This window comes from Bubalus kerabau, chromosome 4, assembly GCF_029407905.1.
Source record: "Bubalus kerabau isolate K-KA32 ecotype Philippines breed swamp buffalo chromosome 4, PCC_UOA_SB_1v2, whole genome shotgun sequence".
Lineage (NCBI taxonomy): Eukaryota > Metazoa > Chordata > Mammalia > Artiodactyla > Bovidae > Bubalus > Bubalus kerabau.
The window spans coordinates 172394581-172421141 of NC_073627.1; the positions used below are offsets into that span (position 1 = coordinate 172394581).

Sequence of the window (26561 nt, forward strand, 5' to 3'; positions counted from 1 at the left end):
TAAGTGCTCAATTAACAGTACTGAACTTCCTACAGTCACGTTAATGTGTTTTATGTTTATTACAAAACAAACACGCGATAAAACACGATTCAGTAAAACATAAAGAAGATTGTTAAAGCGGGCGGGATCTGGTCCGGGTTGGGGCGGGGTGTGGGGCGGGCGCCCACCCGGCAACGGGAGCGGGGTGGGAGGAAGCGGCGCGGCCTGGGCGCGCCGGGTGCGCTGGGCGCTCTGCGGGGCCCGGGGGGCGGAGCCAGGGAAGCCCCGCCCAGCCGCCACCTGCGACAGGTGGAGCGCTCGGCACCCGGCGCTCGGCCATGTCCGCGGAGGGCGCTGGGCAGGGGCCGGGGCCGGGGCCGGAGCCGGGGTCCGAGCCAGGGCCGCTCTGCCCCGAACACGGCCAGGCTCTCAACTGGTTCTGCTGTTCCGAGCGACGGCTCGTGTGCGCCGCCTGCACGGGGCTGGGCGGCCGCTGCCGGGGGCACCGCATCCGCCGGGCCGAGAAGCGCGCGGAAGAGCTGCGGGTGAGCGGGCGTGGGCGCCGGCAGGCGGCGGGCTCCGGAAGAAGGGGGCGCCGTGTGGGGGGAGGCGCTGAGCCCCGGCAGGCGCCCGGCAGCGGGTCGGGGAGTCGTGGCTCCGCGAGAGGCACCGGCTGTAAAGCGAGGCGGTTGAGGGTGTGGCTTCTGGAGTCCAGCTGACCCGAGTTCGAGTCCCACCTCCATCAGGTCCTCCCTGTGAGTCTTGTAATCTCTGAGCCTCAGTGTCCTCATTTATAGTTTGGAGGCATTTGTTAAACGTGTTGCTCGGTGGGGCTGCCTTTGGGCAGTGAAGGGCTCCGCTGCTCTAGGTGCCCGGGACAAGGCGTTCCCCGGCCACCGCCCCTTTGGAAACTTGATAAAACTCGGTCTCTCCTTGTTTCCTAGCCCCTCGACTTAAAGCTCCTCCCCTCATCCTCCCTTCAGCCTTCCTGGTGAGGTGACTTCTCTTCCCTTTCAGGATTGGCCTGGACTGTACTTGAAGCCGGTTTCACTTAGGTAAACGGAGGGGGCGGGGAGGATGTCAGGAGGTTCCTACTGGAACCCTTCACTTAGGCTTTCTTTCTCACCTCCGCCTCCAGCTTGGCTTCCTGCCACCAACCTCCCCTGAGCTGCTGAGATTGGAGAGTCAAGTCACCATGGGGCTTACTATCTCCTTCCACCCCACCTTTGGTCCCTGGGGGTTTCTTTGCAATTTGATTAACCTGCTTGATTCTCCCAACCTCTCCCTGGAGGTCTGCGCAGCTGTGATGCCTGAGGACTCAGACTGGACTGTTACACACACACCTGACAGGGTGCTGGGCAGAGGGATTCAGTTATCCAACAGCACTTGAAAAGCTCCTGGTGGGTAACAAGTAGGACCACCAAGTTGGTGATGATGAAAATAAGCTTGGATAATGTGGTATAGTGAACTGGCACGATGGATAGAAACTTTGCAAGTTCCAAAGCGCTTAAATAGCCATCATCTCATCCCATCCAGACCTTTGAAGGTTTGGTCCTACCTATCTTTAATAGATGAGGGAGCTAGCTGAAGCCCAGAACAGGGGAATAACTTTCTCAGGGTTCCAAATGTTCAGGGGCTGGACCAGAGGAGTCGTTGACTAGGCCAGAGAAAAACCACCTCTTTGCGTCAGTGGTTGGAGGGAGGAAGTGATGCTAATGGGAGTGAGAACTTAATAAGACCTTTTTTAAAAAGTTGCCATCAGGGCTGAATCTGAGTGGTAGAAGGGGTTGAAGCCTGGACCAGAGGAGCAAGCCTGCTATTTGCTTTGGAATGGACTCTGCGCGGGGCAGGGGGCTTTCCCTGAGCCCTCCAAAGGCCCCTAGCATATTCATCTTATTTGCCTGGAGGGCATGTGTCTTGCCTTCTCTCCTTCCAATTTTTTAAAAAAAATTATTTTTAGCTGTGCTGGGTCTTTGTTGCTGCCCAGGTTTTTCTCTGTTGGTGGCAAGTGGGGGCTATTCTCTAGTTGTGGTGTGTGGGCCTCTCATGGCAGTGGCCGCCTCTGTTGCAAAGCACAGGCTTCAGGGCACATGGGCTCAGTAGTTGTGGCTTCTGGGCTCCAGAGCACAGGCTCAATGGCTGTGGCACACAGGCTTAGCTGCTCCGAGGCATGCAGGATCCTCTCGGACCAGGGATCAAACCGGAGTCTCTTGCACGGGCAGGCAGACTCTTCACCACTGAGCCACAGGGGAAGCCCCCTGCCTCCAATTTTGAGTAAACTGTGGGTTCTTTGCAGACTTTCCTGTCCCACTGGCCAATCAAAGAAATTTTGCCCCAGGGCAAGATTGTTACTAAACTGGACAAAAACAAGGCCAGCTCAGCAACCTCTCTGTTACCTTCTGGATACCTGCCCTGTAGCTTTTCAGAAGCTAGTCTCACTTCCCTCAGTCCTGTGGTGTGTGGTGGCCACAGCTTTCTTCCAGTCAAATCATTTCTTTAACTTGGTGTTTGGGCCAGTGAAGTGTAAGACTGAGTCCTGGTTGTGGAGGGAAGGATTTACAAGGACTGCCTGGAAAAGACAGTTGAGTGGCCCTTGGCAGATGGAACTGGGGCAAAGCTCTTAGGGGAAATGGTGGCAGAGCTGCTGCTTGGAAGTGCTCCAGCTGTTACCTGGAGAAGTGGAGTGGCAAAGCTGGGACCTGGCTGTCTCCACGGGCAAGTCACTTCTCTGTGGGCCTCCGTGTCTTCATTTCTAAAACTCTCTCCTGGTCTCAGGGCCAATGCTCACAGCTTTGGGAGCAGTGAACTGCTGAAACTCTTGTGGCCAAGGAAGTGGGTGTTCATTCATTCAACAAATACTGAATATTTATTCAGGGCCTTCTATGTATAGAAACTCTCTTCTAGGTAGTAGGACATAGAGAACAAGTTAAAGTCATGATGCTTATGTTCCTGTAGGGGACAACAGCTACCAAAGAAGTAAACAGACTCATGATATACAGTCAGGGAGTGATAAGTGCAAGGGAGAAAAAAAAGTAATGATATGAGGTGTGCGATGGTCAGGGAAGGCTTAAGGCTCCTTGGAGTCGAGGAACAAGACATAAATGGGAGACAGAAGGAGCAACAGGTGCAAAGGCACTGAGGTCGGGACAGGTTTAGTGTATTTATGGAACAGTAAGAAGGCCAGAGTAGGAGAAGAAATGGCAATCCACTCCAGTACTCTTGCCTTGAAAATCCCATGGACGGAGGAGCTTGGTGCAGGCTACTGTCCACAGGGTCGCAAAGAGTCGGGCACGACTGAGCGACTTCACTTCACTTCACTTTAAGAAGGCCGGACTAGTAGGAGGACATTGGACAGAAAGGCAGAGTCCCATCAGGTAGGGCCTTGTTGGTTACAGTCTCACTGTGGGTGCATTGGAAAGCCATGAGAGGGTTTTGAGCTGGGATGTGACTTGATCTGATTTCCTTACCAAAGGTGGCAATGGCTAACGAGGAAGCTGGGGAGGTGGTCAAGAATAAAGGCCCTGTTAGGAGACTCTATCAGCAGTTCCTGTGGGAGATCATGGTGATCTGGGTTGAACAGCAGAAGTAAAGGTGACCGTAAGTGGCCAGAAGAGAGAGAGAGAGACTTCAGAGAAGAGGCTGGTAGGACTCACTGATGGATTAGATGTGGGGTTGGAGAGTAACTCCTGGAGTTTTGGTCTGGGTAGCAAGATTGATGCTTGGAAGTACTGTTAATGAATGGGGATTCCTTGGGGAAGAGCAGCTTAGGAAGCCATGTTTTTGTGCTCAGTTGCAGGTGTGGACAGTTAGGGGGCTGGATATGAAGGAAGAGTGAGTGTATGTAAGAAAGTGCTTATGATGGGCCATGGGATTTGAGGATCAAGAGGGAAGCAAGGCCACAAAAAGGGATGATGGACAGTGAAAAGTGCTAAGACTAATGTACTGGTGACTCCATCTAAGCTGAAGGATTGTTGGAATGGAGATTCTAGAGTGTGTGATCTAGGATGGAGAGTGGTGGGGAGGATGTGGGATCCTTGAAGATTTTGGAAGTGGCATAGTTTTCAATAATGATGAGTTCCGAGATACGACCATGGGAATAGGTGGCTGAGGTGGGGTAAAAGGGAAAAAAAAAATCACTGGAATGGAGAGAATGGACCAACTGTGGATCCAAATACCATGGATGTCATCTGTGTTGCAGAACAAGATTGTGGACCAGTGTGAGAGGCTGCAGTTACAGAGTGCTACCATCACCAAATATGTGGCTGACGTCCTGCCAGGGAAGAACCAGAGAGCAGTGGTAGGTAATTTTCCCCCTTCCCCCTCTCCTCTGGCCCGCCTCCTAGGATAAGCTCTCAGCCTTAGGGGCTTGAACCAGTCTAGAGTTCCTTCCCAACCTCCTAGACCCATTGTGCTACTGACAAAGCTGGATGCTCAGGAAGGATGGTTTCCTCTTTCTTGGTTTTACGTCTGGGCAGAGTGGGTTGTTCCTAGAATGCATTTGATGCAAAGACTGATTTAAAAATAACTTTCTTCAGGTAAAAGATCAGATGAGTCTTCTATCATTTTAATTATTTTGTGCTCAGCCCCAGTATTATAAAATAACCAATGGCTTTTACATTGCACATTCTTTATGACAGTCTTAGGCAGTAGGTGGTAGTAACATCTCTGTTTACAGACGGAGAAATGGGTCCCGAAGAGGTTAACTGACTCACAGAGTCAGTTCTATAAGCTGGATCGTTTGACTCCCAGGTGATCCCTCTGCAGCACCTCACTAGTGCATGCCTGCCAAGTCGTGTCCAACTCGATGGACTGTAGCCCACCATGGTTCCTTTATCCATAAGACTCTCCAGGAAAGAATACTGGAGTGGATTGCCATGCCCCCCTCCAAGAGATCTTTCTGACCCAGGGATCGAACCTGTGTCTCTTGCATGTCCTGCATTGGCAGGTAAGTCCTTTACCTCTAGTGCCACCTGGGAGGCCCACAGCGCCTCACTGCCCACCCTTTATTCAGTTGATGCATTGCCGCTGCTGCCTCTTAGTCTCAAGTGTGCCCTTCAAGGGCAGGGGCTATGAGTTTCTTCCTGCACACCCCTGCCCTCCTTCCCCTAAAGTACATGGAGCAGACGTGGCACTATTTTAGTCAAAAAATAAATGATTTTGATCGCAAGGAATAGAGTCCAGTTGAACTACTGATAGCATAAGCAAAACAGAATTTCTTGGATTTTAGATACACGAGTCTTTCAGAACCTAAAGGGGATGAGAAGCAGGAACAAACAAGCCGCTAGAAGTCCAGGCAGCTCTTCTCTGTCCATCTCTGCTTCTCTTTGCATGATGTTTTCTCTTTTTCTTGTCTTAACTGCACTGGCTAGGACCTCAGCGCAGTGTCAAATAGAAGCTTTCATAGCAGGTGCTGATGTTGAGGGGAATACTTACAACATTTTTGCCATTTATTTGATTATTTAACAGACCTGTGTAAGCACCTGCCACACACCAAGCACAATTAGTCTATGTGCTAGACGTTCCACAGTGAACAAAACAGGAAAATTCTTGTTTTCGTGAAGCCTACATTCCAGTCAGGGGAGGGTGTGTGTGTGTGTGCGTGTGTGTGCATATTTAGTCATGTCTGACTCTTTGTGACCCTGTGGACTGTAGCCTGCTAGGTTCCTTTGTCCGTGGAATTTTCTAGGCAAGAATACTGGAATAGGTTGCCACTACCTACTCCAGAGGATCTTCCCGACCCAAGGACTGAACTCCTGCACTGGAAGGCAGGTTCTTTACCAGCTGAGCCACCAGTGGAGAGGGCTAATAACAAATAAAATATATGCTATGTCAAAAGGTGATAACCTCTATGGAGAAATAGAACGCAGGAAGGGGGTGGGTCATGTTGAGGATGGGGTTGTAATTACATATGCTGTGATCAGGAATCACCTCATTAAGGAGATTGATATTTGTACAAAATTTCCAAGAGGTAAGAGAATGGACTGTATATCCTGGGTAAGAGTGTTCCAAAAAGAGAAAAGGCAAGTGCAAAAACCCTGAGATGGGAGCGTACCTGACATGTTGGAGCAGAGTAAACAAGAAGACAAAAGAGATGAAGTCAGAGAGCAGTGCATGGAGCTAGGTAGAATCCTCACGGGTCACACAGAGACTTTGCTTTTTATCTGGGGAAGGCAGGAAGTTATCAGAAGTAAGATGATATGACTTAAGATTTAAAAGGAGTGGCTGCTGTGTTGAGAAGTGACCATAGGCAGCAAAGGTAAAAACAGGGAGACTGGTGAGGAAGTGTTGCATTAATCCAGGTGAGAGTTGAGAGGGGTTTGGACCTGAGTGAGTTGTGGTAGGAATGGTGAAATGCAGCATATATTAATATATACTTTCTGAGGGAAGAAAGAGCAGGATTTGCAGATGGATTGGATGTAGGCTTTGTGAGAGAAAGGGAGGAGGGATCAGGTTAACTTTTGTTTTTGATGTGAGCAACTGGAGGGATGGAGCAGCCATTTACTGAGGTGGGGAAGGATTGCGTGTAGAGTGATGGTTGGAGGAGACTAGAGTTCAGTTTTGTACGTGTTGGGTTGGAGATGACTATTAGGGATTCAAGTTAAGATGTTGAGTAGATGGCTGGGTACACAAGTTAGGAGAGGGCTGGGCCAGAGACATAAATGTATCAGTGTATAAGTGAGGGTGGGGCTTCCTGTGTAGCTCAGTTGGTAAAGAATCTGCCTGCAATGCTGGAGACCTGGTTCAATTCCTGGGTGGGGAAGATCCCCTGGAGAAGAAAATGGCAACCCACTCCAGTATTCTTGCCTGGAGAATCCCATGGACGGAGGAGCCTGGCGGGCTGCAGTCCATGGGGTCGCCAAGAGTCGGACACGACTTAGTGCACTGTCTTTTTTTTTTTTTTTTAAATAAGTGAGAGTATAAAGTGAAAGTCATGGGAAATGATGAGATCACTAAGTGAGTAAAATACAGATAGAAAAGAGCAGGGGTCTAAGGACTGAGCCCTAGAGCACTCTGACATCTAACCATTGAGTAGACGTCTGAGCCACCGGGGATTGAGTAGATAGGAACAAGCAAAGTAGACCAAGAAGGAAGCAATCGGTAAATAGGAATAAAACAGTTAATAAGAGTGTTGTGTCCCACAATAGGTTTCAAGGAGGTGGGTTCAGATTTTGCAGAGAGATCAAGTCAGGGGAGACATGAGAATGGACTCTTCAGTAACATGCTCCTCGGAGATCCTGACAAGAGGAGTTTGGTAGAGTATTGTGGTAAAAGTGTGATCAGAGTGAATTTCAGAGAGAGTAGAAAAAGAGCAGTTTGAGATAGTTGGCACAGATGACTCTTGAGAAATTTTGCTGTAGAAGGAAGCTGAGAAATGGGATGATAGTGGAGGGGGATATGCCATCAAGAGATGGATATGCTATCAACAAGCAAGCAAATGTTTGTTGCTTGGTTTTTAAGATGCGGGAAATGACTCTGTGTGTGTATGCTGATGGGAATTGCCCAGTAGAGAGGGGAAAATTAATGATGCAGGAAAAGGGGACAATTGGTTTAGCAGAGGGGGTGGGAGCTAGTAAATAAGTGGAAGTATTGGCCATAGGTAAAAGTACAGGCAGTTTATCCACAGAAATAGGGAAGACAGAGTGTATGAGCACAGGAGCAGGTAGATGGGTAGGTGATGTGCAGAGCTTGTTGCAGTTCTCTTCTGAGAGCTTCTGATTGCTTCTCTTTTCCCTTCTGATTGCATCTATTTTCCATTATTATTTCCTCTTTATGATTTTTTTCCTTCTGAATTTTTTTGGGGATTTACTCTGTAGTTTGTTAACTTCCCGAGTTGAACACAGCATATTGATTTTAGTCTTTTTTCATTTTCAAAGTGAGCATTTAAGCTATATATTTCCTTCTAGGTATTGATAGAGGGATATCCCACAATTTTGATGTAGTATTTTCAGTTTCATTCAGTTATAAGTATTTTTAAATCTTTACTATGACTTTTTTCTTGTGCTATGAGTTATTAGATTTTTAATTATTTTATTATTAATTATTTATACTTTAAAATGTTCAAATATATGTTTTTACCTTTTACATTAGTATCAGTATCTTAGTTCCCAGACTAGGGATCAAATTTGTGCCCCCTGCATTGGCATCTCAGAGCTTTAGCCACCAGACCTCCAGGGAAGTCCATAATTAAGCTTATTAATAAGTTCAGATCTTCTCTATATTTACTATTTTTTTGATTGCCAGATTTTTTTGATTACTGGCAAAGGGCATTTACATTTTCACACTATGCTGTGAATTTGCCTATTTTTCCTTATAATTTTGTCAATTCTTTTTATATTCTTGGTACTATTTATTAAGTGTATATATTTAAATTTGTTATATATTCCTGGTAAAACATCCCTTTTGTCACTTTTCAGTGACAGTACTCTTGCCTGGAAAATCCCATGGACAGAGGAGCCTGGTAGGCTGCAGTCCATGGGGTCGCTAAGAGTCGGACACGACTGAGCGACTTCACTTTCACTTTACACTTTCATGCATTGGAGAAGGAAATGGCAACCCACTCCAGTGTTCTTGCCTGGAGAATCCCAGGGACAGGGGAGCCCGGTGGGCTGCCGTCTCTGGAGTTGCACAGAGTTGGACACGACTGAAGTGACTTAGAAGCAGTAGCAGTGACATTTTATGAACAGGACTCCTTTTTGCCTTCAAGACTATTTTGTCTTTTACTCATTACTAGACCAACAAGTGTTTTCTGGATATATCAGTTTCTTTTCTTTTACTTTCAACTTCTTATGTTGTTTCAGGTGTGTTTTAGAAACTGGATTTTGTTTCCTTTTTTAAAAAGTCTAGGGCTTCCCTGGAGAAGGCAATGGCACCCCACTCCAGTACTCTTGCCTGGAAAGTCCCATGGACGGAGGCGCCTGGTAGGCTGCAGTCCATGGGGTCGCTAAGTCGGACACAACTGAGTGACTTCACTTTTACTTTTCGCTTTCATGCATTGGAGAAGGAAACGCAACCCACTCCAGTGTTCTTGCCTGGAGAATCCCAGGGATAGGGGAACCTGGTGGGCTGCCGTCTGTGGGGTCACACAGAGTCGGACACGACTGAAGTGACTTAGCAACAACAACAAGGGCTTCCCTGGTGGCTCAGTGGTAAAGAATTCTGCCTGTCAGTGCAGGAGACACAGGTTTGATCCCTTATCTGGGGAGATCCCACATGCCATGGGGCAATTAATCACCTGCGCTACACCTATTGCGCCTGTGCTCTAGAGCCCAGGAACTGCAACTATTGAGCCCATGCGCCACAGTTACTGAAGCCTGCGCCCCTAGAGCCCATGCTCTGCAGTGAAGGAAGCCCCTGCAATGAGAAGCGTGAACTGCACAGTGAGCCCTGCCTGCAGCATTGAGAGAAAAGCCCGCACAGCAACAAAGATGCAGCACAGTCATAAATAAATAAATAACATTTTAAAGAAAGGTTAAAAAAATACTTATAAAAAAAGTCCAACCTGATAATCCCTGCCTTTTAACTAGCGAGTTCAATCAGTTTATTGCTATTGAGATTACAGACATACTTAGATTTAGGGCTGTCATTTTATGTTTTCTGTGTATGCTTAGTCGTGTCTGACTCTTTGTGACCCGATGGACTGTAGCCTGCCAGGTTCCTCTGTCCATGGGATTCCCCAGGCAAGAATACTGGAGTTGGTTTCCATTTCCTACTCTGGGGATCTTCCTGACCCAGGGATTGAACCCACGTCTTTTGCATCTCCTGCATTGGCAGGTGGAGGTTACCACTAGCCACCTGGGAAGCCTGTTTTCTATGTAGTCCACTTTTACAATTTTTTTAAATTAATTTTTACTGGAGTATAGTTGATTTACAATGTTGTGTTAGTTTCTGCTATACAGCTAAGTGAATCAGTTGTACATATACATAAATCCACTCTTTTTAGATTCCATTCCCATACAGGTCATTATAGAGGACTGAGCAGAGTTCTCTGTGCTGTAGAGTAGGTTCTGATAGTTATCTGCTGTGTATACAGCAGTGTGTCTGTGTCAATGCCAGCCTCCCAGTTTATCCTTCCTCTGCTGTAGTCCACTTTTTCTGTGCTTTTTTCCCTTCCTTTCCTCCCTTCTTTTGAGTTAATCAACCCCTCCTCCCTTCTTTTTCCCTGTGCTAGCTTGAAAGTTGTATATTCTATTTATGGTCTCTTTTTGGTCCCCTTAAGAATTTTTTAATTAATTAGAAAAATTTTTTTTTTTTTTTTTACTATGCTGGGACTTTGTTGCTGCACACAGGTTTTCTCTAGTTGCTGTGTGCAGGGTTCATTTTAAAGCATATCTTTTAATAATTCCTATTCGTAAAAAGTTTTCCCTTTTTTTTTTTTTTAATCAGAGAGGTCTTTATTGTACTTTCGTTTTTGTGTGATGGTTTACATGAGTATACAATTCTAAAGTAAATCACAAGCCCCATTCAGAGCAGCCAGTTGAGTCCTCAGCTTTTGATTACGCTGGTCTTCAGTTTCCTTTCTACTTTTGGACTCCAAGGGATTTCCTTTTCTAAGCTGCCAGAAGTAGCTTCACTTTAAAAGGATGCTTTGGTCTATTTTTCCAGCATTTCAGTGTTTTGGTCTGTGTGTGTGTGTTAATCACCCAGTCATGTCTGACTCTTTTCAACCCTGTGGACTGTAGCCCACCAGGCTTCTCTGTCCATGGGAGTCTCCAGGCAAGATTGAATACTGGAGTGGGTTGCCATGCCCTCCTCTGGGGATCTTCCCAAGCCAGGGACCAAACCCAGGTTTCCCACATTGCAGGTTCTTTACCGTCTGAACCACCAGGGAAGCCCGTGTTTTGGTCTAGGAGGGATTTTAGTTTCTTCAGGCATATCTTTGGAAAGCAAATTTTTTCCCCCCCTGGGAATGACTCAAGAAGCATGTTGAAATTGACTGCAGCCTTCTTGTCAGGGAATATCTAGTGCATCTTGGGTCTGTTCTTAATCCTGTTCATACAGTACAAACGGGACTGCAGAGACCCACCCATGGGAAAGGCATTGAGGTGGGCTAGAGAGAGGAGCAAGAGCTAATGATACTAAATATGTATGTGCCAGGCTTTGTTCTTCTTATATATATTGTCTCACTTGACCCTCAAAGTAGCCTTATGAGGTTGGTACTATTAGTATCTTCATTTGATAGATTAGAAAACTGAGGCCCAGGGAAGATAAGGAGCAACGTTCCATAGTTAGTAAATAGAACAGCTAATATTTAAACCTAGGTGCTGTCTCTACAGCCTCATTTCCTAACCACTGTGTTATGTTGCCTCCAAAGGACACTGGACTTGGAATCTGAACCCCTGGGTTCACTCAGCCATTCACTCAGGCCACCTCTCTTCTCCTTGGGGCACATTGTGGGTCTCAGTCTATTTTGAAAAACAGGCCTAACTGTCCCCTGCATTGTACAAGGCAGGTCTTTAGGGGCAGGAAATAAGGAGAGCCACTGATGAGCCCCAACTTTCTGGCATGAGGGAAATAGTTTAACCCTCAGTTGTCTGGCAAGAGTGCAGGAGCTTCAGACAACAGTGCCATTGGGGAGGATGGGTTATCAGGTGGCATTGATGGAGGGGAAGAGTGTTGGACTGAGAGTCGGGAGAACTGGGTTTTAGCCCCTGCTTTGCTACTGACTTGGCATGTGAGCACCACCAAGAGATTTTTGACTTAAGTTGGAAAGAACTTTTCCTGTCAGTCATTCAGTAAATATTTGAGCACCTGGTCCTTTCCAGGCACTGTGCTATTTGCTAGGGGACACATGCTAAATTCATTGACTTAGAATTTATTTCAGCCCTCTTGTGTGGCAGATTAAGAATTCTACCATGGAAGCAATTGGAATGGACGGATTTGGGAAGTAATGAGCTTTTTGTCCTCAGACATGGTCCAAATAGATGCTTCCCTCATAGCTCAATTGATAAAAAATCTGCCTGCAGTGCAGGAGACCTGGGTTTGATTCCTGGGTGGGAAAGATCCCCTGGAGAAGGAAATGGCAACCCACTCCAGTATTCTTAACTGGAGAATCCCATGGACAAAGGAGCCTAGGAATCCATGGCTTTGCAAGAGTTGGACATGACTTAGCGACTAAACCACCACCATGGTCCAAATAGGAACTGGACTACTGTTTGTGTGCATTCTGTTGATGATAGACTTTTTAGGCCTTTCTGCTCTGTATTTCTATGATTCTCTGACCTGGTCTCTTGAACTTGGGGATCCTAACTGTGAAATAAGCAAGCAATTCCAGCTGGATCTTTGAGTCCTGCCCAGCACTTACATTCTGTCATCTTAGCTCCATGAGTTGTGGCCTGGATGTCTGGATCTCAGCATTCTTTTCCCTGAACCACATTTGGGAAAATCTTAGGGCTTGGGTGTTTTAAGCACTATTACTACCCTTACTGTACCCATGTCAGACATGGCTAATCAATCTCAGCACTTCTTCTGGCTGACCCCCAACCCTCCTAATCTTGCCTGAGGCTATGCCAGGACCCAACTCCTTGTTTAATTCCGGGTCAGAGCACGGCCAGCGCAGCTCGGGAACTGGTCATCCAGCGGCTGGGTCTGGTGAGGAGTTTGTGCGAGAGCGAGGAGCAGAGGTTGCTGGAACAGGTGCATGGCGAAGAGGAGCGGGCCCACCAGAGTATCCTGACGCAGCGAGTACACTGGGCCGAGGCGCTGAAGAAGCTGGACACCATCCGCGGCAGCCTGGTGGACATGCTCACTCATCTGGATGACCTCCAGTTGATTGTAAGTTAGGCGGGGGTGAGGACACCACAAGTTGACCAGATTCCGCCAAAGTCTGAAAATGAGAGTGTTTTATTGGTAGGAGGTGGGTGGAAAATGATAATTTGGAACCAGGATGAGACAGGACAATATTACTGTATGGGGATTTTTTTTTTTTCAACTGGTAACTGTTCTTTCAGTAGTAAGCAAATATTTACTAAGAGCCTAATGTATGCTAAACATTGTGTTATCTATGTGTGTTGTTAGTCGCTCAGCTGTGTCTGATTCTATGCAACCCTATGGACTGTAGCCCACCAGGCTCCTTTGTCCATGGAATTCTCCAGGCAAGAATACAGGAGTTGGTTGCCATTTCCTTCTTCAGGGGATCTTCCTAACCCAGGGATCAAACCCGGGTCTCCTGCATTGCAGGAGGACTCTACCATTTGAGCCATCTGGAAAGCCCTAAGAGTGGAGGTACAGGATATGGCTGTCAGCAACTCACAGCCTTGTAGAAGAGGCGAATATATAAACTGATAATTAAGACACGGAGGGATATGTGCTATGGTAGGGGGCATTGCTGGGAGCTGGGGCCCCTGCAGTCCTGGCTTGAGGGGGGTGGTAGTCAGGGAAGCCTTCCTGAATGAAGCGACTTAAAAGCTGATGTCTCAAAGACAAGAGTCATAGCTTTGTAAAAGGAAGTGGGGAGAGGGAGAGAGTCCAGAAGCTTGCAGAGAGAACACTGCACTGACAAGAGGTCCGCTGCAAATACAGAGCTCATCCTCACTCCCACCACCCGGAAATCACAATCTAATATGTTGGTTCATATTCTTTCAGTGTATTTTATATAGACATGCTGGTACCTGCAGTTTTAAGGTGACAGTGTGACATCTCAGTAGATGCGCCAAGCAGAGAAATGAGAATGTGGAACAACATTGTTGTGTTCAAGTTGCCCCTCTTGTGCAGTCATGGTTTCTGCGACTGTCCCAGATCGCGCATTCATTTTGTCACACAGCTTTCATGTGCCGAGCACATTCTGTGCCAAACGCTGGGAGGGTCACAACAGAAAATTCAACGAGTGCCGTCCATTGAGCTGATGGGTGATGAAATGCTGGGTAAATAGGTGATTGTCCGGAAGTGTAGTCTGAGGGAAACCTAGGTTGCCACGGGGCTCAGGGCACAGAGGGATTCATTTTGAGTGCATGATGGGAGAGGTCTGTGAAGAAGGACCCATAAAACTTGTGCAGGGTCTTAAAGAAGGAGTGGATGTTTTTATTCTAGAATTTCTCTCCACGTGGAGCCCTCCATGCGAGTTAATTATAGTCAAGTCTTGACGACCTGCTGGGTTTCTGATGCCAAGCCTGACTTTGTTTTCTTTTCTCACAGCAGAAGGAGCAGGAGATTTTTGAGAGGTGAGTATGGCCCTGGTATTTGCTTGTGCAGTCACGGAAACCATGGCCTTTGACCTCTCTGAAGTCTACCAAGTCCATTGCTGTCAGGCCCCACTGCTCCCGGGAGGAAGCTCAGGGTGGGCAGCTGAGTGGGTTCCCTGAAGCCAGGCTTGAGGCTTGTCATGGGCTTTCTTAAACATTATCCTATTAAAAAAATGTACAGTCAACTGGCTGGGAGGGTTTCACCACCTCCATCTACAGATTAGAATGCTGAGGCTCAAAGAGGGGAAGGGACTTGCCTAAGCCCCTGAGCTGGGGCTTGGACCCACAGCTGACACCTGACCCAGTTCTGTCTTCTCTACTTCATTCCCCCTTTCTGTAATGAAAGAATCTGAAATCTAAGTCTGCGTTACCAGGAAAATTCTATTTTTATTATGCAGTAATAAAAGAATTTCACCAGGCCCTACCTGAGTTCTGAAAAGTCTTGAAAGGTTCTGAGACCCAAGAGCCGGAGGAAGTGGCCAAGACGTGATAATTTTCCAGGCAAAGAAATTAAATTCTTACCCTGTGTGTGTGAGATTTCAGAGCTCACAGACACAATGTGTGCTTGGGGAGCGCAGTCCATTCTTCTTTATTTTTATAAAGATAGCAGTATAGATATCAATAGAAACATATGTACATGGGAGAAAAATAATTTTCACCAGTAGAAAACAATTTAAAATGAAAAATGTCTCTATCACTTCTTCCCAATTCTGTTTCTGAGTGGTGATCAGCTTTAACAGTTACATGTGTTGTCTTGTAGGCTTTCCCGTGTTTAGTTACAAAAGAGTGTGGGGGATTTTTCCCCTCTTAAAATTTTGTTTTGAAAACACAGATGGGATCACCTCATATTTGTTTATAACTTATCAGGCTATCTATCCTGGTACATTTAGATTTACTTCACTTTTTGGGAAGTCTGTGAAGTATTCCGCAGTATGGATGTTCCTAAATTTAGATTACTGTCTCCTTATGATCTTTTCCACACTTCTCCTAGTCTCTCTCTCCCTTTTTTTTTTCTTTCTTTAATTTATTTACTTGGCTGTTCTGGGTCTTAGTTGCAGCATGCAAACTTGGTTGCGGCATGTGGGATCTAGTTCCCTGACCAGGGATTGAACCTGGGCCCTCTGCATTGGGAGCTCGAAATCTTAACCACTGGACCACCAGGGAAGTCCCTCTCCTAATCTTTTTCTCTTTTATCTTCATCATCTTCCTCTAATACAGTCTGTCCTCAATATCAAGCTGATCTGATTTCTTTAAAAATTCTTTATTTTTGGTTTTGAAATATTTCATAGGTATAGAAAAGTTGCTAAAGTAGTATAATAAACTTAGAAATGCTAATTGATATGTTAGCCACATTTGCTCTCTGTTTCTGGTGTCTCTTTCTTCCTGTCTATCTAGTGTATATATACAGAAAAACTTGTTTTTTCTGATCTATTTGAGAGTTAGTTGCAGATAGCATGAGTTTTTATCTTATTACCTACTTCAAAGTGAATCTCCAAAAAACAGACATTCTCTTACATACCACAGTATAATTATTAAATTCAGGAAATCCCATGTCCACATAACGCTATTATCTAATATATATAGTCTGTATTCAAATGTTGCCAATTGTACTAAAAATGTTCTTAATAATTGTCTTTGGAATCCCAATCCCCTCCATACCCAATCCATCTGATCTCTTAATCTGTAATTTTTCCTTCACCCTTTTCCCCCCTAAACACGTTTTCAGAGTCTAGGACAGTTTTATAGAATATCCCTCAATTTGAGTTTATCTAATGTTACCTCATGATTAGGTTCAGGTTGTACATTTCAGGCAAGAGAATCTCATACGTGATGTCCTCAGTCTGTCTGTCATACCAGGGGGCACTGATGTCATTTTGTCCCATTATCAGAGATGTTACCTTTTTTAATTGAAGTATAATTGACATCTAGCATTATATTAGTTTGTTTAAATTGAAGTATAGTTGATGTATAATATATAAGTGTACAAAATACTGGCTCACAATTTTTAAAGGTTGTACTCCATTTGTAGTGTTATAAAATATTGACTATAATATTTCCTATGTTGTACAATGTAGGCTTGTTGCTTCTTTTATACATAATAGTTTGTACTTCCTAATCCCCTACCCCTATCTTCCCTCCTTCCTTCTCTCTATTCGTAACCACTAGTTCTCTACATCTGTGTTCTCTATTTCTCTATGTTTCTTTTTTTGTTATAGCCATTAGTTTGTTGTATTTTTTTAGATTCCACATATAAGTGGTATACAGTATTTTTCTTTCTCTAGCTGACTTACTTCGCTTGGCAGAATTCCCTCCAAATCCACTCATATTGTTGCAGATGGCAAAACTTCTTTCTTTTTTACACTGAGTAATATTGCGTTGAATATATATGTATATATATACATCTTTATCCATTCATCTGTCGATGGACATTTAGGTATCTTATATATCTTGGCAGTTATATGTAATGCTGCTGTGAACATTGGAGTGCATGTGTCTTTTTGAATTATGTTTTTTTGTGTGTGTGTGTATGTATATATATGGGGCTTCCCTTATAGCTCAGCTGGTAAAGAATCTGCACGTAATGCAGGAGACCTGGGTTCGATCCTTGGGTTGGGAAGATCCCTTGGAGAAGAGAACGGCTACCCATTCCAGTATTCTGGCCTGGAGAAGCTTACATACCTTGGCAGTTATAAATAATGCCACTGTGAACATCGGGGTGCATGTGTCTTTTAGGGTGTGTGTATGTATGTATAGACCCGGTAATACAGTTGCTGGGTCATATAGTAGTACTGTTTTCAGTTGGGTTTTTTTTTTCTTTTTGAGAAACCTCCATATTCCACAGTGGCTGTACCAGTTTACACTCCCACTACAGTATATGAGAATCTGTTTTCCCCACATCCTCACCATTTGTTATTTGTGTTCTTTTTGATGACAGTCATTCTGACCGCTGGGAGTGATAGCTTACTGTGGTCCTGGCTAGCATTTCCCCGACGATTAGTGACGCTGAGCATTTTTTCAGGTGCCTGTTGGCTATCTGTATGTCCTCTTTGGAAAAATGTGTATTCAGGTCTTCTGCCCATTTTTGTTTTTGTTTATTCTCTGGGAGGACAGGGTTTGGCTGCACCATGTGGCTTGCGGGATCTTAGTTCCCCCACCAGGGATTGAATCCCAGTCCCCTGCAGTGGAAGTGTGGAATAACCACTGCACTTCCAGGGAATTCCCTTTCTCCCCATTTTTAATTGAGTTTTTGTTTTTTCAATGTTGAGTTGTTTACATATTTGGCTATTAACCCCTTACTGGTCATATAATCTGCAAGTATTTTCTCCCAATTAGGTTGTCCTTTCATTTTGTTGATAGTTTCCTTTGCTGTGCAAAAGCTTTTAAGTTTAATTAAGCCCCATTTGTTTTTTTTGTTTTTACTTCCTTTGCTTTAGGAGACAGGTCCAAAAAAATATTGCTACATGGAACTTCTCTGAGAGTCCAGTGGTTAAGACTCCATGCTTCCAGCACAGGGTTCACAGGTTTGATCCCTTGTTGGGGAACTAATATCCCACATGCTACACAATGTGGCCAAAAAACAAACAGACAAAAAAATGCTATAATTTATGTCAAAGAGTGTTCTTATGTTTTCTTCTGGGTGTTTTTTGGTTTCTAGTCTTCCATTTAGGTCTTTAATCCATTTTGAACTTATTTTAGTATATGGTGTTAGAGAATGTTCTAATTTCATTCTTTTACATGTAGCTGTCCAGTTTTCCCAGCACCGCTATTGAAGAGACTGTATTTTCTCTGTTATATCTTCTTGCTTCCTTCATCGTAGATCATTGTTGTTGTGCGTAGTCGCTCAGTCGTGTCTGACTCTTTGCGACACCATGGACTGTAGCCTGCCAGGCACCTCTGTCCATGGGGATTCTCCAGGCAAGAATAGTGGAGTTGGTTGCCATGCCCTCCTCCAGGGGATCTTCCCAACCCAGGGATGAAACCCAGGTCTCCTGCATTGCAGGCAGATTCTTTACCATCGGATCCTCCAGGGAAGCCCAGGGCCTTGTAGGTCAAGATAAGGAAACAATTATTTTGACTGCTATTACTATTGTTGGGAATGTGAAAAACAGTAGAGTCTTAGCAAATCATCTGATCAACCCCTTAATCAAGGGGAAAGACTGAGCCAGAGAGGGATAGATATTTGCCTAAGATCACAGCCAGTCAGCAACACTGCCAGGACTAGAACCCAAACCTCCAGATCCTCTGGTCAGTACTTCCTTCCACTGCTTAGATGTACTTGGATTTTCCAAGAATCTGATTTTGGTGAACCTCTACAGCTCAGGGCAAAGACAGGATAGAGCAGCCTGGTCCTACTCATCTTAAAACCTCCCAGAGCCCCGGATGATAACACCCACCTGGGTGGAGGGCCAGTGACAGGTTCCTGACTCAGTGCACAGAAAACAAATTTCTCATCGTAGATTAGCTGACCATAAATATGTGGGTTTATTTCTAGGCTTTCTATTCTGTTCCATTGATCCATGTGTCTGTCTCTGTCTTGATTACTGTAGCTTTGTAGTATAGTCTGAAGTCAGGGAGCATGAGTCCTCCAGCCTTGTTCTTTCTCATGATTGTTTGGCTATTTGAGGTCTTTTGTGTTTCCATACAAATTTTAAAGTTATTTGTCTAGTTCTGTGAAAAATGCCTTTGGTATTTTGATAGGGATTACACTGAATTTATAGATTGCTTTGGGTAGTATGGTAATTTTAACTATTAATTCCTCCAATCCAATAACATGGTGTATCTTTCCAACTGTTGGTATCATCTTCAATTTCTCTCATCAGTGTCTTATATTTTCTGTGTATAGGCCTTTTACCTCCTTATGTAGGTTTACTCTTAAGAATTTTATTCTTTTTATGTGATGGCAAATGGGACTATGCCCTTAATTTCTCTTTCTGATAGTTCACTGTCAAGTGTATAGAAATGTAACAGATTTCTATATGTCAATTTTGTATCCTGCAACTTTACTGAATCCATTGATGAGCTCTAGTAGTTTTCTGGTGGCATCTTTAGGGTTTTCAATGTATAGTATCATGTCATCTGCAAACAGTGACAGTTTCACTTCTCCTTTCTAATTTGGAGTCCTTTACTGTTAATTTTTTCTCTTGTCTGATTGCTGTGTCTAGGACTTTGTTTATTCATTCACTTATTTAGTATCAACATAGACTCATAGATTCTTGTTTTATTCAGTGCATTGTAATCTATTACTATTATTATTAATTTTGATCTTCAAACTGTCCCAGATTTGGCCAGTAGGAGCCCCTTCAAGCCAGATCCTGTGTCCTTCTGACAACGCTTCATCATTCTTGGAGCACTTTCTTGCTTTCTGACACAAGAAGATATCCTAGGCACAGCTGCTGCTTTTCCTGCCCCAGCCCTGGAATCAGCTGATTCTCCAGGGAGTCTTGGTTCCTTTTAGTGGTGAAGAGTATTTAAAAACCAAGATTTAGGCTTTAGGTGTGTTCCCTGCTACTGATGCATTGCTTCCAAGCCTTCTCAGTGGACAGCAGGCAGAGATGGGGAGTATGTGTGCACATAACTTTTTTATTCCTGAGTTTGTATCACAACTTCTAATTCCGGTCAAACACCACAGGGTTTTTCCTATGCCTTTCCGTATTCTGTCTTTATGTAGTTCTTCTTTCACAGTGAGAACCGTAGCTCCCAGCAACAGCAATATATCTATTCATTTGTTCGGTCCTACAATACACGAACAGTTGTTTGAGTTGCAAAACCCATAGTATGGTAGACAAACCCATTAGGAGAGTTCAGGGTTTGTTTGTAGTGCTTTGTGCTTCTAGACTGAGGGTGTGTACTCTCAAAGTAGAGTTGGCCCTCCGTTTCCATGGGCTCCCCACCTATAGATTCAACCAACCAAGGGTTTGAGTGTTTTTGAATCTGCAGATGGGAAACTGCAGATACAGAGAGCTGACTGCAAAGGATTTGAATGCCCCATGGATTTTAGTACCCCTGGGCGTCCTGGGACCAATCCCCCTAGGACATGGAGGGACGATTATACCGTTTTCAAAGCCTGTTTGTCGGCCCCTAAGGTTGTTTCCACGTCTGTGGCTGAGCTTGGCCCTGGTCTGCCATGACAGAAGGCCATGCTGCACAGACCGGGTGTTCTGGTCCTGGCCCTGGTGCGTGCCAGCCCCATTTCATTCCCCTCATTTGGGGTCATGAGTTTTCTCTTCCATGGCATGAGGCAGCTAGACCAGCCGATTCTCTAGACTCTAGTGTCTGTAACTGGCCTCAGATTTGCTCTGATGATGACTCAGCACTGCTGACACCACCTTCTCCTCTTTCCTCCTCATCTGGTGGCTGGGACTTCTCCAGAGTCAGGCTCAGTGCCTTGAGAAGACAGCAACAGAGCCTTTCTTGTCCCAACCACAAAGAGTCTTTGTAACTAGAGCCTGCTCTCAGCTTTCCTAGGGCTCTGTTCACCTCGCTCCTCTCAAGCCAGGACAATCAGTGTCAGTCTTAAAAAAAAAAAGAGCTGGCATCCATGAGGAGATGTGCTTACCCTCTAGCCTCCTCCTCTGATTGTGGACAGAGCCACGAGATCTGGGGAGGAGAGCGTGTGTTCTCGCTTCTTTGCTGCCTGAGCTCAAAGCTACCTTCAGGATTAGAGGCAGAGGGAAGGTTCTTTCTCAGAAGCCAAATCAGAGGTCTGCTAGGCCCTAAGGTGAATCCTCACTCTGAAGGGCCTCACAGCCCTTCAGACTTCACTTCAGGTCAAGGGTAAGACAATGGTGCCTGGACCCCAGTCTGGGTTTTTTTGTTTCTGCAGAGTAGCAAGACTTAAATCCAGGTTCTTCTTTTTAGCTGAGTGCTTTCTCTGAATCTCGGTTCCTTCCTGTCCAATGAAATAACAACTGCCTCCCAAGTTAGAGCAAAGATCCTGAGATTCTACATAGAAACAGCAAGCCTAGAGCCCGGCTGCTAAATACATGACAATACTCCCCTCCTAGGCATCTTGTGTTCCCAAATCTCTTCCAGCAAAACCCAGTCCCTGCTGTGAGCTGAAAAGACGTGGCTATTGGGAGCAAAGTGCTATGATTACTTTATGGTTGGGGTGATAACCGATCGTTTCTTCTTATGTGACTCCTGAGGGGTGTTTGATTTAAGAGCAGAGGAATGGCTGTACCTTCTGACCATACCAATAGGTTTTGCTGCAGTAGATTTTGAAGGAAAGCGAGATTTTTCTCTATGCACGCTGGTGGAGAAGAAAGACCGTGGTACAAGAGGCTTAGATCCTCCTTGTAGCTTTCGTCCTCCTCCCAGCTAACTCATGAGAGACACCGGTGACTTGCTTTCCCCACAGAACACATTGACACCAAGTATTTCCTTCCCTATAAACCATGTGCCTTGCTGGAATTAAGGCTCCAAGGCATAGAGGAAATGCCCACTTTCTCTTCTGGCTCCAGCCCCTTCTCTTTGGGGGCTCCTATGTGGGCCCTGGCCATTCTTGCTGTCACCCTCATGGGAAGAGGATTTTACTTCCATCCCCCTCCTGTATTGATCCAGATGCGTTTCCAGAACCTCCCTAAATCTCTTTTTTTTTTCCTGCACAAGGACCGAGGAAGCAGAGGGCATTTTGGATCCCAAGGAGTCGGAAAAGTTAAACTTTAATGAGAAGTGCACTCGGAGTCCATTACTGACCCAACTCTGGGCAACAGCCATTCTCGGATCCCTCTCAGGTTAGGAACTGCTGGAGCCAGGCTCCTGTCTGGGTGGGCTTTGCTGCTGCGTCACACTGGGGACTGGTGTGTCTGGCATCGTAGGTTGAGCAACCAGTAATGCTGGATGCCGGCTTGTCAATGGAGCCTAAGTTCTGGACAGGGTTGGGGCAGCTGGGCCAGGTCCTCTCTGTTTCCAGACCAGCCTGCTCTGTAGTTGGGTCTGGGATAAATCCTGTTCCCAGAAATCATGTCCTCCTCATGTTCTGCCCTACTGCAACAGCTCAGTACTATTTCTTGGAAACCTAGTTTCTCTTTAAGGAGCCGCAAGAGTTACAGGTTTGGTCCCTGGGTCAGGAAGATCCCCTCAAGGAAGGCATGGCAACCCACTCCAGTATTCTTGCCTGGAGAATTCCATGGACAGAGAAGCCTGGTGAGCTACAGTCCGTAGGGTCGCAAAGAATCGGAACACGACTGAAGCAATTTGGCACATGCAATTGATGTGGCCAGTTGGAGAGCATCTGGAGCAAGAATTGAGCTTCCTGGATTAGTCTCACTCACTCGACATTGACTCAGGCCAGCGGTGGGTCTAGCCTTGTGCTGTATACTCGGGCCGCAGAAGTGGACGTGACGTGGATTCCTGCCTCTTGGAATTCCCCCACTGGGCGGGTTCTCAAAGCAGGTCTCCCCCAAACTAAATGGAAGCTTCCACACTGCCTGTTGTAGTATTTTCACAATTCACAGAAAGGCTAAGTTAAGGGATTGAATTCTTCTCAATTCTAACCCTCCCTCCCCGCACATTCTCCTTAAAATGTTAGTACAAGCTACAGCTTCTAGATTCTGGAATCCAGTGGTGCCTGATTTGCCTGCAGTCCCATTTACTTAGTTGTTGGAAACTGCATACCTGATGCTTTCAAGCTTTCAGGAACCATGTCACTAGGACAAGTCTGATCTGGATACTGCGTATGCCCAACTAGAGTGCACTACAATCAGTGAATGAAAGTTGATCAGTTGTGTTTGACTCTTTGCAACCCCATGGACTTTTACCCTGCCAGGCTCCCCTGTCCATGGAATTCTCCAGGCCAGAATACTAGAGTAGCGATTCCCTTCTCCAGGGGAATCTTCCCAACCCAGGTCTCCCGCATTGCAGGCAGATTCTTTACCATCTGAGCCACCAGGGAAGCCCAATCAGTGCCAATGCTAAATGTAGGAACAATATGCTGGGTCTTCATTTGGCCCCTGCCACTAACTTGGTATGTGACCTTGGGCAATTCGCTTCTCCTCTCTGGGCCTTATTTCTATCGCTGTTAACGCTTGGTAATTTACAGGTATCATCTCATTTGATCCTCACATCCACCCTGTGATAAGTCCTGTTCTGATCCCCACTTTTATAGATGAGAAATCTGAGGCTCAGAGAGAGTAAATGGCTTTACCTCCCAGTGAGTGGTGAGGAAGCCCTTTGCTACCTGGCAGGACCAGGTCAGGGCTGAGGGTGGGCCTTGGGCAACTCATAGAATTCTTTCTGGCAGGCACAGAGGACGTGCGTATGGATGAGAGGACGGTCAGCCCATTCTTGCAACTGTCAGATGATCGGAGGACCCTGACCTTCAATGCCAAGAAGTCCAAGGCCTGTGCAGATGGCCCAGAGCGCTTTGACCACTGGCCCAATGCCCTGGCCGACATGTCTTTCCAGGCTGGGCTGCACGCCTGGACGGTAAACGTCCAGAACAGTTGTGCGTACAAGGTGGGTGTGGCCTTAGGCCAGCTGCCCCGCAAGGGTTCTGGCAGTGACTCTCGTCTGGGCTGCAATGCCTTCTCCTGGGTCTTCTCCCGCTACGGCCAGGAGTTCTGTTTCTCACACGACGGGCAGCACGAGCCCCTGGTGCTGCTGCGTTGCCCAGCTCAGCTGGGGGTGCTGCTGGACTTGCAGGCACAGGAGCTACTGTTCTATGAGCCTGCCTCGGGGACTGTGCTCCACATCCACCATGCGTCTTTCCCTGGGCCCCTCTTCCCGGTCTTTGCTGTGGCTGACCAGACCATTTCCATTGTCCACTGACCTGCAGCTACTGGGAGGCCAGGTGTCCCTCCCCACCACCCTTTCAGGCCACGTTTCTACCCAGTGTCTTCTTCCCAAATGCTGCCCGTGCCGCATGAGCAGCTTTAGTGGGGAATATGGGTCCAATCATTAAATGCTGGTTATCTGGGGGAATCCACTACTCCCTGAGGCTTGGTTTCCCAAATCCACCATCCATCTGCTCCTCTGAGGGTGTCTCATTTGCCCCTTTATCACTGGCATCCAGCATGGTGCCTGGTGCAGAGTGAGCATGTGATAAACGTGATCAGTGAGTGGACATATGGACTGATGGATGGATGGATCGGTGGATGTATGGAGGGACAAGTGACCGGATGCATGTTGTAGGCTCTTCTGGAAAACTCCTACCCCCAGGAAACCCCGTCCTCTGGCAGAAAATCTTATGGCTGAAGCTCTTTCATTCCCTCTATTCAGTGTTTCTCCATCCTTTTCATGAAATGGCACAGAGAAAATATTTTTCTAGCACACAAGGACAACCTGGAAGGGATTTAGAACTCCTGCCAGGTTGCTGTTGGCCAGAGGACTCTGGCCTCTGTCCTCCCCCAGGTTTTACCTAGATACTCGGGAGACTCAGGGGATCCTGTCTCCAGGTAGCCTGCCTGCAACACACCCATCGGGAACACTGCCTGACTAGGCAGAGCTCCAGCCAGTGCCCACCTGTGGTCACAGGGACGAACTTCTTTCCCAACTGTAGCTGTACATGCCATCACCTAATGCCTTCTCTAATATAGTGAGACCAGGGTGAGGCCTTCAAACCAGAAAGAGTCAAGGGAATAAGAGGGCCAGCCTTAGAGAACATGTACATTATTAAAGACTTTAAAACACTGAAAAATTTATTCTGTGTTCTTTGTTGGTAATTGGCCAAATCCCCCAGGTGCCAGCTCAGATCTAGTGTTGTGTTTGCTGGGAAATAAATGTCTTCACCCCCTAACCACGTTCCCAGATACAAGCAGGAGCTCAGCACACACAGCTGAAAGGGCCTGGGACAGGGTTCTGGGCCCTGCATTGCTGAGACCATGGTCAAGTGCCTTCCTATCCTCTGAGGAGGTCACTGAGAACAGTGGTCCTCCCATTTTGTTTCACCTGCGAACACCGTCCCAAGGCAGTCTTACCTACAACTTACCTGTAAGGCTCTTGGGCTCAAAGATGGAGGACAGGGCCTTCCCCACTCTGAAGTTCATTCAATAATTTACTAAACACTGGGTGGGTCAAATCAACTTTTTCAGTTGACATGACTTCTGAGGCCCTTGCAGCTCTGAAACCACAGCTCATGACCTTTGAGTCCTCACTGCTTGACAACTGGAAATTAATGTTTAGTCACCTGGCCTTGGCACTAAGCCCAAAGAAGACAGATCCACAAGAGGTTTGGCCAAGTCTAAGAAGAGCTTCCTGTTTTTGCCTGAGCACAGACTCTGCTTAAAACCTAGGTCAAAGCCATTTCTTCTATGCGGCACCTAAAGGTCTTCATGCTATTCTCCCCTCCCCCAGCTACCAATCTACCTTCCCACAGCAGCCTTGGGTCCACAGTTCATGCGCCTGCTCCCAAGAGTGCCCCTCTTATCTGTCTGCCCATCTGTGGGCCACTCCCAGTTCAGGGTCAACTCCAGAGCTCTCCCCAGCTATTGGCACGAGGACATATCCTGTGTATGTGCCTGTCTGTGCCTTTTACCTGTAGTACCCCTGGACTTGGCACTAGACAGGGCACAGGTGTCCAGTAAACACCAAGTAGAGAGAGGCATGAAGGGGGAAAGACAGGAAGAGACATGGAATTTCTCCAATGATCCCCCCCCCACCCTTCCCTGCACTCCTGCCAGTTGAGCTCCAGTCCCTGTTCCCTGTGCTTTCCCACCCTGCCACTATCCCTGTGACCAGGGTGCCCTTCAACACTGCCATCCTTAGGACATCTTCTCTATTCTCCCTGGATCTCCACGGCATCATGTCTCATGTGACACAGATCATTTTCTACTAGAAGTCAGGCCAATGGGCTCTGGAGTCAGACCAGCCTAAAGAGAACCCCAGCTCCTGCAGGTACTAGCTGTGACTCAGGCAGGCTACCTAACCCACAAATCCATCTCCTCATCTGTAAGGTGGAAGTCACACTTGCAAGGCCCACTAGTTATGTATACATACATAAGGCCCTGGCAGAGTATTTAACACACTGCAGGCCTACATCAGCTGCAATTGTTGTGTTCCTTGTCTAAAACTTCCTTCAGGGAATTCTCTGAAGACCCGGGGTTCGATCCGTAGTCAAGGAACGAAGTAAGATCCCACAAGCCACATGGCACAGTTAAGAATTTTTTTTAAATTGTTTGCCCTTCAGACTATGCAGTCCTAGAGGGCAGCATCCTCACAGCTCAGCTTAGTGTCCTGGTTACCTAACTAAGCTCCTCTGATCTCTAGGCTTCCCAGGGGGAGAATCACAGAGACTTCATGAATGGAAGAAGGACCCCAGGACCTCTGCTTCAACCCTAGCAATTTCTCGCTTTTCCTGTTTTGCATGTTGGGGTTCCACATAAGTACTCCCATGACAAAAGGCCCTGCTGCTAAAAGAAAGTTTGAAAGTGCTGGTTCTGAAGCTATTTGGGCCCTCATGAATCTTGT

General features: G+C 46.3%; 1 protein-coding gene across 2 annotated transcripts; it reads left to right on the forward strand.

Annotated features, from left to right (window-relative positions):
* Positions 1 to 306: 306 nt before the first annotated feature.
* On the forward strand, positions 307 to 26482 carry BSPRY (B-box and SPRY domain containing). Of its 2 annotated transcripts, XM_055579395.1 has the most exons (7): positions 307 to 524; positions 4178 to 4276; positions 12520 to 12750; positions 14110 to 14135; positions 21765 to 21889; positions 23398 to 23612; positions 26361 to 26482. In XM_055579395.1, exons 1-7 carry the CDS (start codon positions 318 to 320, stop codon positions 26430 to 26432), a joined length of 975 nt encoding a protein of 324 aa, XP_055435370.1. In that variant the 5' UTR covers positions 307 to 317; the 3' UTR covers positions 26433 to 26482. The 2 variants fall into 2 exon arrangements, with proteins under 2 accessions (XP_055435370.1, XP_055435369.1); XM_055579394.1 differs by lacking the exon at positions 26361 to 26482 and having other exon boundaries at positions 23398 to 23979.
* The last annotated feature ends 79 nt before the right edge of the window (positions 26483 to 26561 follow it).

Bases quoted from the DNA above. Each gene is read 5' to 3' on its own strand.
- BSPRY (XM_055579394.1), top strand. From the start codon at position 318: ATGTCCGCGGAGGGCGCTGGGCAGGGGCCGGGGCCGGGGCCGGAGCCG. The intron at 12,751-14,109 runs GTAAGTTAGGCG...CTTTTCTCACAG, and splicing joins TGGATGACCTCCAGTTGATT to CAGAAGGAGCAGGAGATTTT. The intron at 21,890-23,397 runs GTTAGGAACTGC...TCTTTCTGGCAG, and splicing joins CATTCTCGGATCCCTCTCAG to GCACAGAGGACGTGCGTATG.